Source organism: Cyanistes caeruleus, chromosome Z (assembly GCF_971803275.1).
Source record: "Cyanistes caeruleus chromosome Z, bCyaCae1.hap1.1, whole genome shotgun sequence".
NCBI classification, from domain to species: domain Eukaryota; kingdom Metazoa; phylum Chordata; class Aves; order Passeriformes; family Paridae; genus Cyanistes; species Cyanistes caeruleus.
In genome coordinates this window covers 64,291,374-64,310,003 of record NC_141732.1, presented here as the reverse complement: position 1 = coordinate 64,310,003, position 18,630 = coordinate 64,291,374, and the positions used below count along the sequence as shown (strand labels likewise).

The 18,630-nt window shown below is 46.2% G+C and overlaps 3 protein-coding genes across 4 annotated transcripts in view; all 3 read right to left on the bottom strand.

Moving 5' to 3' along the window:
• Positions 1-633: 633 nt before the first annotated feature.
• Positions 634-3,416, bottom strand: MCIDAS (multiciliate differentiation and DNA synthesis associated cell cycle protein). Its single transcript, XM_086869693.1, has 6 exons — positions 3,215-3,416; positions 2,790-2,875; positions 2,404-2,476; positions 1,812-2,026; positions 1,550-1,660; positions 634-1,119 (listed from the first exon to the last, which is right to left on the bottom strand). Exons 1-6 carry the CDS (start codon positions 3,414-3,416, stop codon positions 634-636), a joined length of 1,173 nt encoding a protein of 390 aa, XP_086725819.1.
• Positions 3,417-4,476: 1,060 nt separating this feature from the next.
• Positions 4,477-6,641, bottom strand: CCNO (cyclin O). Its single transcript, XM_086866966.1, has 3 exons — positions 6,408-6,641; positions 6,139-6,324; positions 4,477-5,993 (listed from the first exon to the last, which is right to left on the bottom strand). Exons 1-3 carry the CDS (start codon positions 6,639-6,641, stop codon positions 5,508-5,510), a joined length of 906 nt encoding a protein of 301 aa, XP_086723092.1. The 3' UTR covers positions 4,477-5,507.
• A 929-nt stretch (positions 6,642-7,570) lies between these two features.
• Positions 7,571-18,630, bottom strand: part of DHX29 (DExH-box helicase 29) — a 30,793-nt gene continuing 19,733 nt past the window's right edge. For both annotated transcript variants that reach the window (XM_086866913.1, XM_086866914.1), the window contains exons 21-27: positions 18,139-18,363; positions 15,380-15,516; positions 14,645-14,738; positions 13,600-13,902; positions 12,143-12,274; positions 10,518-10,614; positions 7,571-9,763 (exon numbers count right to left, since the gene is read on the bottom strand). In XM_086866913.1, coding sequence (XP_086723039.1) covers positions 9,708-9,763; positions 10,518-10,614; positions 12,143-12,274; positions 13,600-13,902; positions 14,645-14,738; positions 15,380-15,516; positions 18,139-18,363 — 1,044 coding nt within the window. In that variant the 3' untranslated portion in view covers positions 7,571-9,707. The remainder of the gene's footprint in view (positions 9,764-10,517; positions 10,615-12,142; positions 12,275-13,599; positions 13,903-14,644; positions 14,739-15,379; positions 15,517-18,138; positions 18,364-18,630) is intronic.

Genomic DNA, 18,630 nt, shown 5'->3' with positions numbered 1-18,630 from the left:
TCTGCTCTAATGAAAGTAAATACGCATACCTGATGCAAAATGAAGTTTACATTAAATCTGTACAAATAAAATGGCAATTTTAAGCACTATTTAATCATCATGACGAGTACAAGTACACATACAGTTGCACACATGAACTATAGAAATACACTTTGTAAACACTGTGGGTGTAGAATTCCACGATGGAGCAGCTGCATTGTGTTTAACCACCTGGGACGATCACTTTGCTTTCATACCGGCCAACTCCAGCCACTGTCCTGTCAGCTGCGCTTGTCTTCTCTGCTGACTAAAAACCTCTGCATAAAACCAGGCAGATCTTCGTTTAATTTCTGCTTTCATTACACTCATTAGCAAGCTACTGATGGCCAGCTGCCGGCCCGGGAGCCACGGCGGCAGCGCTTGCGGAGCCTGCGGCGGCCGTGCCCGTGGCGCAGGACCCGCGCTGAGGCACGGTGGCCTCCGCCGCCCTCGTCCCGTCGCTTCTCCGGCAGCGGGGTGGGGGGGAAGCTCGAATACCCCTTTTCCAAGAGAAAACGGGGAGCGTGCCTTCGGGTGGGGTGCGCTGCCAGCCTCACGCTGCAGGGACCCCGCTCCGCCCTGCCCGGGACACGGGTGCGCGGAGCCGCGGCGGTCTCAGCGCGGCACCCATCGGAAGCGGTGCCCGCCGGCGGCGGTGCGGAGGGTGAAGGCGTTTCCCTGCGGGAAGGCCAGAGTGCGGATGGCTCCCGCTTCCCCCAGGGCAGCCCGCAGGCTGCCGCCCCCCTCCAGCTCCCTGCCGACCGGGCGCGGGGCGGCGCGGCCGGTGCGCAGCCCGCGGAAGGCGCCGTGCAGCCGCGGGCGCTTGGCTGTGGGGCTGCCTCCCGGGCTGTGCCCCGGGCTGTCCCCGGGGCTGCCCCCTGGCCTGTCCCCCGCGCTACCCCCTGGCCTGTCCCCCGCGCTACCCCCCAGGCTTCGCAGGGCGGCGCGGCACTTCTCCGACACGGCCCGCAGTATGGCATCCACGCCCTCCGCATCCTCCTGGCCGGTCCCGGCCGGGGCAGCGGCGGGAGGAGAAGGTAAAGGATGAAGAGGAGGAGGAGGAAGGGCTGTCCCTTCGGCGCTTTGCGGGAGCATCAGCGTCTGCCGGCGAGAGGGAGAGCGATTTCCGCGATGTGCGCCGCACAGCCCCGTCCTGTCCCGCACCACTCTGTGCCCCACTGCTCCGTCCTACACAGCACGGCCCCCTCCCACAGCTCACCGCCCTGCCCCGAACCGTACCACTGCCGAACCCTCCACTGCCCTGCTCCACCCAGCACTGCTTTACCCCACACCCTACCAATCCACGTTGTCCTGCCCCACACTGTCCACCTCACACCACCCTGTCCTGCACCACACAACTCCAACAATCCCACATTGCACAACCCCACCACACATCTCCCCCACCTAGGCCCTGTCCCACCCCGTGCTGCCTCACCCTGCATCGTATTCCCCCCTGTACCCAGAATCACACTGTCCGCCGGGGACCAGCTGGGCCGTGGGGCAGCCAGGCCAGATGGTGAACAGCACTCACGTCAAGGACAGCTGCCAGCTGCCTGGCCTGACTTGCCAGCTCCTTCAGCTGCACGTTGCTCTCTCGCAGTGTCACCAGCTCTTCCTGCCTCTGTGTGAGGGTCTCCTGCAGCTGCAAAGGACAAATGGGGAAAGGGGTAGTTGAGACAAGCCCCACCGTCCAGGGGCCAGGGGATGCTGCACACCAGACCCCTGCAGTTGCCTTAGCAGGATGTAGCAGAACAAACCCAGCACAGGCTGGGGGGCGGTTTGGGGGTCCCTACCTGGCTGTTTGCTTCCAGGGCGTCTCCCAGTGCTTTCTGTTGTTGGTCTGCCAAGTCCCTCCAGCAGGGCTCAGGAGAAGACAGGTGCTGTGGGGGCACCTGCACCAGCACACTACTCTGCAGCTCCGGGGTGCCGGGGCCAAAAGCCACCTCCTCACCAAGTGAGAAATCATAATCAGTACAGTCCAGTGGTGGTGGCATCAAGGTGGATACATCTGGAAGGAACAGCTACAAATGTTAAGTGGAGGTATGCATGTCAGTTCCACCCAGCCCCGGCACATCATTCTGGTTCTGGTACCATCCCTCTGGTATGTTCTGAAAAGCTTTTACTCTATTGTGACAGCTGTGCACCCTAAAGCTGTTCGGAGTTAATTTGTCTCCTGTGGCAGAGAGCTCAGTGACAGCTTAGGTCTCTGAGAGAGTGAGCAGGAATGCACTACCTCACAGACTGTCTCCCCATGGTGGGAAAAAATGTGGTGAGTGGGCACCCAAAATTCCAAAAGCAAACTAAAAAAGATGAGACAATGCAGCATGACTGCAGATGTGAACATGCAGGTACATTTGGCTCAGGTAAGGAAAAATATCTACTTGCCAGATATGAAATCACTGACAGTATCTCTGAATTCCTGGAAATCAAACTCCGGCCCATCCTGGAAGCAGGGACCCTGGCAGGGGTGAAGGAAATGATCCAGTGAGCAGGGACCAGGGCACAGACCTGCCCACACCACTGCCCCACTGTTTCAATAGCTTCTGATGTCTGTGCTGAGAACCTTATCACAGTTCCAGGAGCCCCATGATCCATCCCCTTGACACTTACCACTAACCTGTTTGACAGATGGGACAAGATACTGTCCTCTGCTGTGCCCATTTCCCAGGTGGGAAACCTAAGGCTAGGGGAGTTACCAGCACCCATCTGCTTGAGAGAGCTACCCCTCCAGGTGGCAAGTACAGCTTAGACTATTCTAAGAGTAGGTTTACCTGCTGCAGGGTCACAGAGCCAGCTGGGGTGATGGGAAGGATGGGGGCAGAGGCTGCCAAATCCTGCCAGTTGATGGTGCTGAGCACTGGGAACAGTCAGAGAAAGAGGTGAGTAGTGCAGGCAGGGGAGGACATAGCCAGGGGGTCATGGCAAAATGAGGAACACGGCTGGGGGGCATCTCCAATGTGCACGGCAAGGGAACGTAGGGCTGGGAAACAGGGTGTAAAGGTACCAGGGGACATACAGTGGGGGTCATGGAGAGGGGTCATGGCCGGGAGAACACGGTGGAGTGTAAGGTGAGGGTGTCACGGCCGGGGGATGCCGGGCTGGGGAGCACGGTCGGGGACACCAGAGGGGCGCAGAAGGAGCAACGGGGAAAGGTACACCCCTGGGGGTTAAGACTGTCCGCCGCAGGCTGACTCACCGAGGGCGGGCGCGGCGGGGGCCGGCGAGGCGCCGCTGAGGCGCGGACGGGGCGGGGGAGCTCGGGGGCTCAGGGCGGCCGGGGGCGTCCACGCCGTGCCCCCGCCAGGCCGGGCCGGCTTCTTGGCTAGGCGGGCTGGCGGGCCCTGGACCGTGTTGGGGCAGATGCTGCCGAAGGCTCGGCGGCGGCCGCCTTGCTCCATGCCGGTGCCGTGGCCCCGGCCTCGGCTCCAGCTCCGGTGCCGGCGGGCGCCCTCCGCCTGGCGTCCCGCTCGGCGCCGCCCCGCGAGCAGGGGCGCGGGGGCCGCGGCCATGGCGGGGGCTGCCCGCCCGCCTTCACTCCTCCGGGGCGCCGAAACCTCCCGCCGCCGCCCCTGGCCGCGCCGCCGGCTCCCGCGCCCGCGGAACCCGCGCCCGCGCCCGCGGAGCCTGGGCGGGCCGAGGGGGCTGCCCGGGAGGGAAACTCGAGGACCACTGCAGTCCGTCCCCCCAGCACCTCGGTGCCGCGCTCACCCCGCGGGTCTCTGCAGGACAGTGCGGGATCCAGGTTCGGGGCTGGGCTGGTTTTTATGATGATGTTTGTTAAATGTCTTTACAGGTGTAGGGGCCGTCCGCGTTGAGAGACACGGGGGACTGGGGATGGGGGACTGGGGACGGGAGTGTGTTGTGTACGAGGAAAAAGGCCGCCCATGGCATCTTGAATGTACCGATCCGCGCACCGCGAGAGGGTCCCACCCGCTGTTACGGCTGAAATCACTGACGGGGCTGGCGGAGGATGAGCTGCTCCTTACTCCCCCGTGGTGGTTTTGTAGGCATTTTCTGTAATAGCAGCGTGGACAGGGTTTGCTCGTTTTGCCTCAACACCTGACTGCAGGCAGGACTTGGAGCGCCGCCCGGCGTCCAGGTCCCTCCTGCGCTAAAAGGTGAGCACTCCCTAGGGAAGCCCTAGGTGTTACTGAGGTCTTTTAACACCACTTTTGTGCACAGATACACATAAAGAAAACGAAATATTTTACAAGACTATGACTGTTTTCTGCCCTTGAATGTGCCAACCTGCTCAGGAGCGTGCATCTGGATTATAGACCTGCTAGAAAATGAAACACACAAATAAACCCAGCTGTTATTAGTATTCCACACTGTTTTCCTACACTTATGTCAGTGCATTTAATTTATTTTTTTCCCCCGAGCCATGCCCAAGACAGCGGGTGCAGTTTAAAACAGGTGATGTCCAATGGCCAGAAATAAACCCCATAGACTGGTGTCTATAGAGCAGGTATTTGTTTATTGCAGCACTGGAGGTGAGGGGGATTTCTCCACCTAACTCACCCTTGTCAAGTACTGTGGTTTATTTTTACAGCAAGTATTGCTTAATATTGCCACATCATTATAACATCATCATGTGCACTGGAACTGATTTACATAATGTTATCTCGTTATAAATTGTTCTGTACTGTGCTTGTGCTTCCCCAATTTAGGTGGTCTTGGGGGTCTTCTTCAATGAAGGCTTAAGGTCTTCCTTGCATCTGAACTTCCCAACTTTGTCTTTGAAGCATGGACAATTATGGTGTTCCTTGGTCTTTCTGGATCTAACCAGTCTAAATTCTTCCTTTTGTGGCTAACTTGATTTACATTTGCCAATTTCTCATTAGTGTATCCTGCTGCTTCCCAATATAGCTATACTTACCTAGTTTTGAAACTATACTTGTCTATTTTTGAAACTATTCACCTGGTGAGTTTCCATTTATTTAAGCATCAAGCAGCTAGTTAATCATATACTAGCTATTACATTGTATAGAAAGTTATTATTCGGGTTATATTGGTGTCTTATAACTCAAGATGTATAAGCATCTTGTAAATTTGACCCCAGTTATATAGGCAACACAGGGAATAACACTATTGGACATTTTTATTTTGGGGGGGATTAACTGAGTGTATTTGTTACAGTGCCAATGTGTTTCCTCTCCCAGCTGTGTCCGCATACCGACAGCAAATAAGTGAATAGAGGTAACAAGAAGAAAAGAGTTTACTCAAGATTCAGCTGGTCCTTACACCGTTATCTTTATGGACCACCCTCCAATTAAATAACACAGTAGGTGAGATTCAGTAAATTATTTACACGCTGGACTTAAAAAAATATAGCAGAAGGACAGTGCAGATGAAATAACACATAAAATCGTTTGTAAAACGCCATCTAATTTTTAAGCTCTAATGGCACTAGGGCTTAGTGGATCAGACTGCACCGACTCTGTGGAGCACCAGCGCCGAGCCAGAGCCGTCACCACCACCACCCGCTGTCAGCGGCCACCCCCGAGCCAGGGGCACTTCTGGGACACCTCCGAGGGCAGGAGGAGAGACAAGGACCGCCCGTTCAGAGACACCAGGAGCTGAAGCTGGTCCATGCAGTCCCGCAGGAGCTCCTCCGGGTAGCCGCTGACTCGCAGGTCCAGGGGGCTGCGGTGGCGCAGGAGCCGGTCCGCCAGCCCCAGGCTGCTGGCGGCCAGCAGAGAGGGCGCGTATTTGGTGAAGGCATAGTCAGCCAGGCTGAGCTCCGCGACTCCCGCCGCCAGGCTCCGGGCGTCCGCCGCCTCCCCCGCGTCGGCCCCTCGAGTCTCCAGCCGCAGCTGGCTGAAGTGCTCCAGGAAGAAGCTGACGGTGGGCGCCGCCAGGTCGAAGTCCAGGCGATGCAGGACGATGCACTCCAGGTTGCGGAGCTGCTGGCGGGTGAAGGCGTCACAGCAGAGGGCAAGGAGCTCTTTCACGCTAGGAGGGTGCACCTCCACCTGCGAGTGGGGACAGGAGTGGGGACGCTGCCGCCGGGAAGCAGCGCAGGGGAGCCCGGCCTGTCTGAGCAGTGGCTCCCTCAGGCTGGCCTCGGCGGGCTGCAGAGACTGGCGGCGGAGCAGCCGGGGCCCGGGGCCACCCTACCTGTTTGCAGGCGATGAGCAACGCTGTTACCCCCAGGAGCTGGAAGCAGTCGGCGGCCACAGGGGTGGTGGCGAGAAAGCGGTCGAGGATGTTGACGGCCAGGCAGAGTGCCTCCAAAGACAGCCCGAAATGCCGGTGCACGGGGATGAGCCAGCTGATAAGCTTGCAGCGCGCCTCTGCCGTCACCTACGGCACCGGCAGCGGGGATCAGGCGGGGCCAACCCCGGGCTCCTCCGCCCGTTCCCCGCCGCCGGCCCGGCTGACCCCACCTGTGGCTGCCGGGCGAGAGGCTCCCGCGGCTGGAAGCGGCTCTCCAGCCCCTTGCGGGAGCGGTACCAGCTCTCCCCGTAGTCGCGGAAAGCCTGCAGCTCCTGTGCGCTCTCCCCCGCCGCCGTTCCCGGGCGCCGCCGCCGTGCCGGGCGCCGTGGGCATCCCCCAGGGGAGCCAGCGGGTCCCCGACACTCGGGAGTGCCACCGCGCCGCCCGCTCGCTGCCGTCACCATGGGGCGGGCGGCCGTGCCAGCTCCGCTCCGCCGGCGGCGCTGGCTATTTGAGCGGCGCGGCGGCCGCCAAAGCTGTCACCTCCCGCCTCCCCGCCACGCCCGTCCCGGGGAGGTCGTCTGGGCACTTAGGGGACCACCGTCTCCAAAACAAAATCTTAGCCAACGAAATGCCTGTCTCTTCTCTGCCGCTTGCCCTCGGGACAGAAGGCTGTGGCGGACTCGCTGTGGGACTCTGACCTCCCGACCACGGCCTCCTCGCTCTCGCCCGGCACGGAGAGCACCTCAGCAGCAAGCCCACGACTGCGGCCAGCTGAAGCTGCTGCACTGATTTTGCCATTACCAACGCAGGCGTCTCTCCAGTAGTTCAACTCAGAACCTCCTAAGCTTTAACAGCTAGCGCTCACTCCCCAAAAGTAACAAGCGTCACAAGTAACATTTTCAGTGCAGGTCACCAGAAACAGCACAAATACACCCGGAGTGACACCCAGGAACGCTGCCGCCCGCGGGGCAATCTGGGTCTCAGTTACACTTCCATCCATGGCCTGTTCATGTAACGGCACACTATTTTAAACAGTTGAATGCAGAAAAATCAAAACACTCCTGCACCCATTCATGGTGTGCTGTAGATGTGGAAAGACCTGGAGAAAGAAAATAGCTTCTGGGTTAAGCATTGGGGAAGATGTCAGTGGGAAACAAGAGCTTCAAGAAGCCCATGATGCAGTAGCAAAACAGGGAAGGAGGTGAGGATTCTACAACGTGAATGGCAGGAGCAGGAACTCCTCTCCAAGGTGAGGACAGAGAGCAGGAGAACAATGCTGCCTTTAAAGAACACATTGTAGACCACAGTTGAGATTATGGTGACAAAGACCCAGGGATACTGCATAGTCTGCATCTGACAAATACTTTGAGAGAAGTAACACAAGTTAGAGTTGGTGTTAACACAAGTCCTTTATTAAATAAATAGAGCAAAAGAGAAAGTTCATCCACCCAAAAGAGTACAGGCACAAAAGTTGCTCATGTATACTGCAGAAGCAGAAAGCCAACATAGCATCTGGTTTTGGGCTTTTTTTTTTGTTTTTTAAGGTAACTGTGCTTATCTGTACACCACAGTGTGACCTCCTTAGTCCGTTTTGCAGAAAACTGTTGCTCACACAGATCGTGCAATCTCCCATTTTTTACAATATATCCCCTTAATTTATTTCAGTTATTTATTTAAAAGATTACAAAGCACAGCATGCTAGAGAAACACAAAGGACAACTGAATTTCAACATTACCACCTATAAATGGAGAAAAACCTTTTATCCATCACAGTTGTATAAGGGAGAACTCAAACCATTCACACTTTCCTTAGGATTTAACCATTTAAGACCAACAACTCATTTGCAAAATTCAAAACCAAAAGACAGAGGAGCTTGCTAGTTACCAAATTACTGAGATGTTTTTCAAATTCATGTTTCCGAAGGATACAAATAAAATATCTCAACAGAACAAAACCTAGGAAATTTGTTTAGGGTGCAGATTTACTTTATATCTTCCATGAATATAATTTATAGGTTTTCATTTCAGTGTAGGAATACTGAAGGCAAAATTGAGGTCTTAAGGTCTAAGATCAAAACTTCCTGTTCAAATGCTTCCTTGCCTAAAGAGTGTTGTAAAAAAATCCCAAAAGTCACTTCCTGTTTCCTATGAAAGTAGGACTACCACAAGATTATAGTAATGCATAAAAGGTTAACAGATGTGATCCCCGTTCCTTCAGAGCTGTTAGCAAACAGCTTTCCTCTTCCAGAAGTGTGTCAGCTAACATGCACAAGCTGGACAGCAATACCAGTTCCACTGCGATAATCTAACTGGATAGGGTCCATATATCTTGCATTTTTATGCATTCAGTTTCCTCAGTGCCCTTTCTGTACATGATTAACCTCTGCTGTATAAAATCTTTATTTTTCAGATTAAAAAAAAGTTGTCATCTACACTGTGTTTCTGTCTGTAAAGACAGTTCCTATTTGACTGCAACTGTTTAACGGAAAATCCTCATCACCAATATATTCCTTATTCTTGATAGCTGATTTGGCAATCTAAAATTTCACTTCACAATTAGAAATAGTGTGGATAGGTGGAATGTGAGACCATCTGATTCATTAAGCTACTCAGTTAAGGATTATTCAGTATTAAAGAAACTAGAAACAAAGGCTCACACAGACATCCAGTCATTGTGAGCAAGTAGGGTAGGAGAGAATTTCCATGCCACTGGAAGTTTCCACTAGGAGCTTCTCTGGTATTTCCTTGAAGAGGGTCAATGTGAATTTTGATCAATAAGGGGGAAAAAACACATTATCATCTCTTGAAGGGGGCTTGCAGAACTATGCAAAACTTAGCACACAAAAAAGGGACAGCAAAATATAGTACAATTGCAGGGGTTTTAAGGATCAGGGTAAACAGAGGAACAACTGTGAGAAGAGGTACATGATTGGTTTGGAAGGAGCCACTGGTCAGTACATGTCTTGCTGAGCACTCATTCACAGCAGTCAATCCTATCGTCTTATAGATGCTTATGGAGCATCTTCTCAATGTAAATAATACAGAAAAATTAAGAATTCTCTGTATATGCTGTAAATTAATACTGTAAATTAATAGTTTTTTAAAAAATCATCACTTAGGAAACCCGTATGAGAAACATTTGTCTTCTGTTTGCACACATGGAATTCTATTCAACTGAGATTCAGGACTGAATCTTCAATCATCAGCACACACTGTAGTGATATGATTAATACATTAAGCTAAAAAAGAGGCCGTTTCTATTTTGAAAAGAAACTGCTTGTAGTTATCATTCATACAATCAAGACAAATGGCACCAAATATACTGTAAAGGCTAAACATATTCAATGTTCATTTTTAAACTGATAAGAGAAAGAGAAAGAGAAAGGCTGATCCTATGCAAAATCATGCAGTCTATCCCCATCATGGATGGTATCAACCACACTAAGAATTAAATTCCTCCAATTAACACTGGAGTGCGTATTTCCCCTGCAATTGCTGAAGTTCTGACTTGTTGCTGGTTTCTGATTTCAGTTACTATTTTCTGTTTTTATCAGCTCTTTGATGATGTATAAGACCTTGTCATCTAGAAAAGAAAAAGAAACAAAAAAACCCATAGTGTGTGAAAAAGAGCAAGCTTAAAAACTGATTCCCAAAATGCCAAAAATCATAAGAGAAGTCTAGCTCTCAGCAACTTAAAATTTTAATGTTTTAGGCTATGCCAGAATCTAAAAGCAAACCAAGTGATTACCATCTGGAAAGCAAAAGGACAAACAGTATGTACCTAGTACATCATCATAAATGTACCTAGTACATCATCATAAAATCATTCAATGATGACCATTTCAGTATTCCACAAAAAAAGATTGGAAAAGTGGTGGGTTAACTACAGATACCGCATACAGGAACTCCCTTTCTTCCCCACCTACAATATGCTCCTGAACATCCAGTGTCTAAATTTTAAATTGTGCTCTGCTATACCTTACTTTTGGGAACCAACATGCCATTGGTTAACCTAGATTTTGAGACAACTTGAATACACTTATAAGGCATCCATGCCTAGGATTCTACACACAATCTCAGTTCTGTTCTGAAATGCATGCCATTACTACCACTACCTTGAATGTTGTTACCAGGGATTATCTTTAAAATGGCAGTTGTGCAGATCTTTGTACATCTGGGGTGAACCACACCATATATTCAGGGTTAGAAATGCTTTCTGGACACCTCTTAATGGAACTTTCATATCATACATGCTAGTGTGAGAGGATATAGGGTACTAACGATTCCTCAGATTTGCTACAAGGTGCACTTAAACAGTAATGACAGCAATAAGTTACCTTCAAGTGACATTTTGGGATTTTCAAGCTTCTTCTTCAAAACAGACTCAATGAGAACTCTCAGCTGTTTGAAAATTACTGCTATCTTAACAGGAGCCTATAAAGAAAAGACAAACATTTGCATTATCAGGTATTTCACACCAAAATACAGATCAAAATATTACCCTACATAAAACCAGAAGTTTATAACAAGATTCCTGCAAAAATGATGCACATACATGATTTTTAATGGTAATGGTAATCATGATGGATAGTACACTCATGAAATGACTGAGCTTACATTATGCCTTAGCTTTAGGCAGCAGTTGTTTGTAGCATCAAAGCCTGAAGAACAGCAGTTCAGAACGGTAACTTACAATGTGTTCCCACACAACCAGCATAAGAGGAAATTATTAGTTTACCAATAAGCTGACTAATTAATTGCCTCCCACCCCCCACCCAAGGTAACAAAGTTCAAATTACATTTATACCTGAAATAAATCAGCTACACATTTGCCTCTTCAGAGGTCTGCCAGGCCTTCTGACAAAGCATCACAAGCCTTTCCTAAATCTCATTAGAAATTTGTATACCTAAAACTTAACCCTCTCCCAAAAATATTTCATTTTATCCTTTCCTCCCTATTTCAATCTTTACTTCATTTATATGCTGCCTTTGGTACAACATATAGCTGCTATGGCAGAAGCACAAAACACAATGTATTTTGCTTAGCAACTTAATTAGAAAAGTATAAATTCTGAAACACTCTAAGATGTGATTAACCCAGCAACTGCACAACTGTAGCCATCCAGGGACTGGAAAAAAAAATCTCTAAAAAACTGACAAGGGATCTGCTTTTTAAAATTCCCTCTTCATGATAAGGAGTGAATTCCATTAGATGATTGCTTACTTGGATCAGTAGATTGCAAAAAATTGTTTTCTTTCTCTCTTGTCTTTGAGAGTAACACAAGGCCCAAAGCACAGAAGGAGCACAGAAAACTGTAACCACAGAGCTGCCTGGATAGTAAAACCCACTATTGGCCATTTACCAAAATTTACAGAGGATCTTTTCATGGTAACTATTTTGTCTGCAAAAATATGCTAGGAAAGTACTCTTAGTTTTCCAATTTCCAAATAAAGCTTATACATGTGGAAAGGTAGAAACAATCAAGAAAACACCCCAAACCCAAGGAAGCAGCTATTTCCCAGTTCAGATTTTTTTCTTTATCAAACAATTCTGTCTACACTACAGAACAGCACATACAGTAGTGTGCTAAAGATAAAGATATAGTTACAAGATTACAAAATTGTAGGAAAGGGTAATATAAAAACAGCACACTCCTCTGCTTTCAGTACAAGCTCTATAAAAAAAGGCTTAGTCTGCATTTGTTTTAAATACCTTTTCTGAAAGAACATTTTCTTCTTGAAAAAGAGAGGGAACCAATTTGTTGCAAACCACACATGACAAGTCTATTCTTTTGAGTGTGATTCATTAAGTTTATATTTTGAGTGTGATTCTCTCCCCCTTTCTTCCCCCTTGTCTCCATTTCCCATATACAGTGGTCTGAATCAAGCTAATACATCAACTATATAATACAAAAAGCTCATGGAATTACGAGAGGTAAGTTTAGCTATAACTCCAATGCACCTGAAAATGGATCCAACCATCAACTGTCAGAAGACGCTCACGATGCTGGACTTCTATATCCCCACCAAAAAGCAAAATGGGAAAGGGGGATATTAAAGTAGTTTCTCTCAAATACACCTTGGCATACCTCACCTGCATATAAACAGACACCAACAATTAAAAACAGCAACAAAAAAATACCAAACCACAATACATCTATAACACTAAATTTGATTGCTATTTCTACAAACAAAAAGTACACTTTTTTTCCTTTTTCAAGATGCAACCAAAACAAGTTATTGCACACAAATAATAGCTATTTGTCTGCCACCACATAAAATAACTCACCTCTAAGTAAGTGATAGGCTTATACGCTGGAAGTTAGCTAAAGACACAATTATCTTCTTAAAGTTCAAATGGAGAGATAATGTTAAGCTAGTGGTGTTCAGAGAAGCAACACTAAAAGTAATAACATTACTGAAGCAAAAGGCAGGCAAAGCTCTTTAATTACACATTCTTCTTGGGAGCAGCTGTTTTGTCAGTTTACCTACATTCACATATGCACATACATAAATGTGGTACACACAGACACATCACTACATGAACTGCGTGATTCGGCATGTGTGGCTTCTGGCTTTGGAACACCTCAAATAAAGACAGAATGGGATGGAGTAAGTTGTAGTAGGAAGAACAGATGTAAAAGGAGTGTATCTTCATGTTTCAAAGTGCAGGCTTTGTTTTCCCCATGGTTCTAACTTACTTTCCCCACGGACTAACTTACCTACCTTAGCTGCTGCCTTGTCACCACACTACAATGTTCTTGGGGATCAGGAAATATTTTCAACTCTCAAAAAATACTATCACTTTATACGCATTAAAAGGTCTAATACTTCCTGCTTCTCTACAGTAAATTTGGCCATTAAGCAACTGCTGTCAAACTTCTGTTGTACCAGAAGTATAACTAAATACAAACACTTGAATTTAGGAAATAGCTGACAAGATTTTCAATTGAAGGGGAAAGACGTGAAAAGAAATGCAATTCACTTAGGAAGTTTAGCAGTCCATTACAGAACAGGCTACTGGGATATGTCAGTACCAAATTTCAAAACCTTAGAAAAGTAACAAAGCAGACTTTGAAAAGTTACTACCACATATTACTGTGTAAGGTGTTATTAAAATCAACAAGACTCTATTTAAAAAGTCAATGATACTATCAACTTAAGTGATACACAGAAAATTCCGTCTATTTACAGCTACCAGTTGCACCATGAAGATTTGTTCATGATCTTCAGCTTCACCATCTTCTTTCTCAGCACTCAGTTGACTCACTTTTATGGACTTTAGGATCATTAGATAATAAAAGACTCTTGAGGATGAAACAACTGGATATTACATAACATACACTAGTTTGAAGTATATTAGAGGCAGAACTCCACCTCTACACAAACAACTAGTTACATTCATCATCTTTAACTTACCTTCTCCTGGTAAAGCAGCCATCCATATGTCTGCAAGTCTCGATTTACAGAAGAGGGATGAACTTGCGCTTTACCCTGAGCAGTTTCTACTGTGCAAGCCAGCTTCTCTGTAACATCCACAGACTTTGTATATAGAATTTTTCCTACGTTGTCATACAGCCCTGCAGTCAACACAGCTTTAAGAAGAGCTATTTCACTGAGAGATGGGGATTGTGTGTCTCCAGTTCCATCCCATCTACATTGTGTTGAAGATGTTGTGAATCCTGCTGCTCTGACCACCCTTATGAGTTCTTGCTTCACATCCTGAAATTAGGATGGTATTAGTAAAGTCTTGAATTAAGAAAGTTACATACTCTACCTCAGCAGTAGGAAATTACACTTCATCTGAATTATTCATGCTCTCCCTTACTATTCATGCGCTAGCTCTTACTAGAATAATCACTTGTATTTTCTGCTGCCACAGTAGAATCCTAGCTATTTCTACAGGAAAAATATTATTTATAACATAAACTGATATCTGGAATATAGGATTAGATATGTGGAAATATATATGCTGCAAATACTAAATCTTTACCTGCAGTTAAAATGAAAAGATACATTTGAATCAAAGATCCAGTTCTGCTTAGAAATACTCAGTCACCCAAACATAAAAGGAAAGATCAATTAAATCATTTTACCACCAAAAATAAGAGGCCATTCATGTTTGTGGCTCATCTTTCAAATTAACTGTTATATGTTATTTCATATCAAGAATAATACAAATACTTTAATTCATAAAGCTTTGATTCTGTGATGAAAACAAGACCTAGCTTCTCCAATGGTAGTGACTACAAAGCTGTTTACCAAAGTGTTCATATCAAAATTCAAATACAGACACAGCAACCTTAACCGAGAGCGTGCATTTCATCAGTCTCTAGAAGTCCACTTGCTTTTTTCTTGTCTAAATAGTAACTGTGATATATCATCTCTTTAAAAGGGAGTAACACTTTCAGATGAAAATTTTAACAAATAACTTACGAGTGAAGAGCATAATGATATGCTTTACCTCTAGAGTTAACAGTGAAGTCCTATTAAGGAAATTCCTTCTGCAATAAGTCATTTCAGCACGATATCCCCCTTCCTGTCGAGCCCTTTTCCACCTAGAGGAAAAATTAGTGTCTTATTACAGCAAGAAGAAACCCATCAAGACCGTAACAACAGAAGAGGAACTAAGTTAAAAAAGAATTATGTGTTTGGGTAAACATTCTCCACTCTAAAATAAGTTGTACTCATTAAGATGAATGCTGCTGGTCTAAGGACACTCCAGAGAACATGTCTGTAACATAGGCATGATATTAGATACATAGACAGATACTAACAAAAATACAAGGTGATTTACTCTCAAACCCTATCCGCTTCTGTCTGTCTTGACAGTCAAAACAAAATTCAGACTTAGTGGTAATACTAAAGAGGAAAACCTGTATGTCATTTTATACACTTGTGCTTTATCAAATACAAAATATTATGGTTAAAATACCACAAAAAGCAAACAAAGTACTTTAAACACTAGGATAAACTGGCACAGTAAACCTCTGTATGTGTGCAAGCATAGTTAAAAGGAGTTGGAGAACAGAAAACTAAGCAAGATATCCATTTGTGTTACAGTACCTGACAATCTATTGTTACTCCAAACAGAAAAAACTTGAAGTGAAAGCAGTTCAAGAGATATTAAGGATTCTTTACATAACTGCATTACTTGTTATCTGTTACTAGCTAAGAGCATAGCAGAACCATCACTTACCCCAGATAAGCATTGTAGATCGTTATATGGTCTGAAACAGCCATAGCTAGAGATGATTTTGCAAGATCTGCTTCATCTCTACGACCAATAGGTGTAGTAAATGGGGTTTTTTCTGTCATAACAGCAGCCAAAGTTGCCTGCAATTATAGAAGTACACATCACTTTTTGTGTATATAATAAAGTATTTTGTTGTAAGCTTACAAGTTTATAAAACAAATAGCCTTATATTTTCTTTTGTCATTATCTTAGTATAGGCTTGGGTTGCAACAGACCTTAAAGATCATCTAGTTTCAAGCCCCTGCTATAGGCAGGAACACCTTCCACTAAACCAGGTTGCTCAAAGCTTCACCCAACCTGGCCTTGAACACTTCCAGAAATGGGACATCCACAACTGCTCTGGGCAACCTGTTTCACTGCCTCACCACCCTCATCATAAAGAACTTCTTCCTAATATTGAATCCAACCAAATCCTCTTTCAGTTCAAACCCATTCCCTCTTGTTCTTTATGTATGTTCTTTTCATATGTTTCCATATGGTAACATAAAGCAGCTCTTCTTCAATGCCTTCATATACTGAAAAGCTGCAATTAGGTCATGCCGGAACCTTTTCTCCAGGCTGAACAACCCCAACTCACTCTCTCCTCAAAGGAGAGGTACTCCAATCCTCTCTAATCATCATTATGATAAACTCTCAACTTAGTCCAGCAGGTCCACATCCTTCTTGTGCTGGGGCTACCAGAGCTGGATACAGCACTACAGGTGGGGTCTCATGAAGGCCCAGCAGTGGGGCAGAATCCCCTCCCTCCCCTGCTGCTGGCTCTGGATGCAGCCCAGGACACATTTGGCTCCCTGGGCTGTGAGTGCCCATGGCTGGGTCATGTCCCCACCAGCACCCTCAAATCCTTCTCCCCAGGGCTGCTCTCAATCTGTTCATCCCCAGCCTGTGCTGATATCTGGGGCTGTCTGGACCCTGGTACAGCACCAGCACTTATAAACTCTGTATCTGTCCACTTCTCCAGGTCCCTCCTGATAGTATCCCTTCCTTCAGACATGTCAACAGCACCACTCAGCTTGGGGTCATCTGTAAATTTGTTGAGAGTGCACTCAGCCTCTCCATCTATGTCAATGATGAAGATATTAAATAACACTGGTCCCAGTATAGACCTCTGAGGGCACCATTTGTCCACTGGGACTCTGAGCTATTAACCACCACCCTCAGGATGGGACTGTACAACCACTTTCTCATCTATCTAATAGTTCACCCTCTGAATCAATCTCTCTCCAATTTAGGTCGGGGACCATGGTAAAGGCTTTGCAGAAGTCCAGATAAATGATTGATTATGTAGCCTTTCCCTTGTCCGCTGATGTGGTCTCTCCACCACAGAGATCATTGGGTTGGTCAAGCAGGACTTGACCTTGGTTAAGCTCGCACTGGTGTCTTGAATCACCTCCCTGTCCTCCAAGTGCCACAGTGTATTTCCAAAAGGATCTGCTCCATGATCTTCCCAGGTACAGAATGGAAGCTGACAGGTTAGTAGTTCCAAAGGCCCCTCTTTTCTAACAGGTACAATGTTTCCCCTTTTCCAGTCACCTGGGACTTCACCTGACTGCCATAAAAGAGGTTGCCATTGATGACTGAGGTAAAAACATTAAGTACCTCAGCCTTCTCCTCATCTGTTGTTACCAGTTCATCAAGTGGGGTGCATTTTCTTTGACGTCCCTCTTCTGGATGATATAGCTGTATAACCCCTTATTTGTAACACATGGCTTTGTGTTCCTTGCCATGGTCAGCTCCATCTTTCCCATGGCCTTCCTCACCACATCCCTATGCAACTAGACTGCATTCCTGTAGTCTTTCCAAGACCCATCCTTGCTTCTGCACTGATTGTGCATTTGCTTGTTGCCCTTGAGTTGAATCAGCAGGTCTCCACTCACACCGATTGATCGTCTTCCCTGCCTGATTTCTTGCACCTAAGAATCACTAGCTCTTGTACTCTAAGAAGAGTAGAAAATATTTAATTATAGTCTATCTTCTACTAAGTCTCAAGGAAAACTCAGCACCATAAGAATTCCCTACATAGAATTCAGAACTCATATTAAAGCCACTGTTTACATAGTGCCTTAAATGCAAACATAAAAAAACATTTCAAAACTCATATGAAATGTTTTGCCAAATGACAATGCAATGAAGGTCAAATTAATCAACTGCTTTAGGTTGTATCATATTAACAGGAGATATCAAGAATTTTAACTTTCACTTTCTAGGAACTAACATACTCATGTTTTCTTTTGATTTGCAGTAAATTAAATGGATTAGGTGAAAATGTAAACTATGTCACAGTCTTAGTAAATTACCTACCGATTAATTTCCCATAACTTTGACTATGTTCTTGGCCACAAACTGTGGTGCAATCCAGACTGCCTAACTCACATGTAAAGAGGATATTTTCTTTAAATATCATATCCCCTGGGATCACCATGGACAGACCTGGAGACCAAGCCTGATTAGCCACTGTGAGAGTACCTAGGAACTTAGACTCTTAGAACCGTTTTAAGTTGGAAAAGACCTTTAAGATCATTGAGTCCAACCATAAAGAACACTTATATTATTCCACTCCATTATGTCTGGGTGTCTTCACCCTGAAGTAAACATTTTAACTTGTATCACGTTTTCAAAATACTGCATTACAAGAAATCAGATTAATTGCAAAGAATTAACAGTTTCTATACTTTTTAAAACATTATTTCTTTTTTACTCACCACAGGATCCAAGCAGCCAAATATAGCACCAAATATAAGCATTTTCCCAATCTTGACATTAACAGGAAGGGCTGCAAGGTGCTGGCCCAATGGAGTTAGCTTGGGCTCATTTAACTGACAAGCACCAATCTTCCTCAACAGATTCATTGCATTACCAATTACTTGCTGCTGTGGTGGATCTAATGCTCTGGAAAGAAAATCTTCAGGAGAGCCAAGACTGCATTTCTGTGAAGTAAAGGGACATATATTTCAATATAAAATTTTATAATGAAGTTCTCTAACAGCTACAGAGAAAACTGGAAAGGTGATCTTGCATCAAACATTCACATTCCTTCCTCACCACTTGCTTCCCAGAAGGCTGACATGCCCACATTAGGTTAAAAAAACTTCATTGCTTTGAAGGGCTTCATATGGCATGAATACTGTTCAGAGAAGTGCATTACCAGTGATCACTAATGAGCAGGGGACGACCAGTCCTGATGGGATGCAGCT

What these genes read in the sequence shown, in the direction of transcription:
- MCIDAS (XM_086869693.1), bottom strand. Translation starts at nt 3,416, where the DNA reads ATGGAGCAAGGCGGCCGCCGCCGAGCCTTCGGCAGCATCTGCCCCAAC. An exon ending in GCTCTGTGACCCTGCAGCAG is followed by an intron (nt 2,477 to 2,789) that starts GTAAACCTACTC and finishes CACCCCTGCCAG; the next exon opens with GGTCCCTGCTTCCAGGATGG. An exon ending in TGTCAGTGATTTCATATCTG is followed by an intron (nt 2,027 to 2,403) that starts GCAAGTAGATAT and finishes TGTTCCTTCCAG; the next exon opens with ATGTATCCACCTTGATGCCA.
- CCNO (XM_086866966.1), bottom strand. Translation starts at nt 6,641, where the DNA reads ATGGTGACGGCAGCGAGCGGGCGGCGCGGTGGCACTCCCGAGTGTCGG. An exon ending in CTCTCGCCCGGCAGCCACAG is followed by an intron (nt 6,325 to 6,407) that starts GTGGGGTCAGCC and finishes CCGGTGCCGTAG; the next exon opens with GTGACGGCAGAGGCGCGCTG. An exon ending in TGCTCATCGCCTGCAAACAG is followed by an intron (nt 5,994 to 6,138) that starts GTAGGGTGGCCC and finishes CCCCACTCGCAG; the next exon opens with GTGGAGGTGCACCCTCCTAG.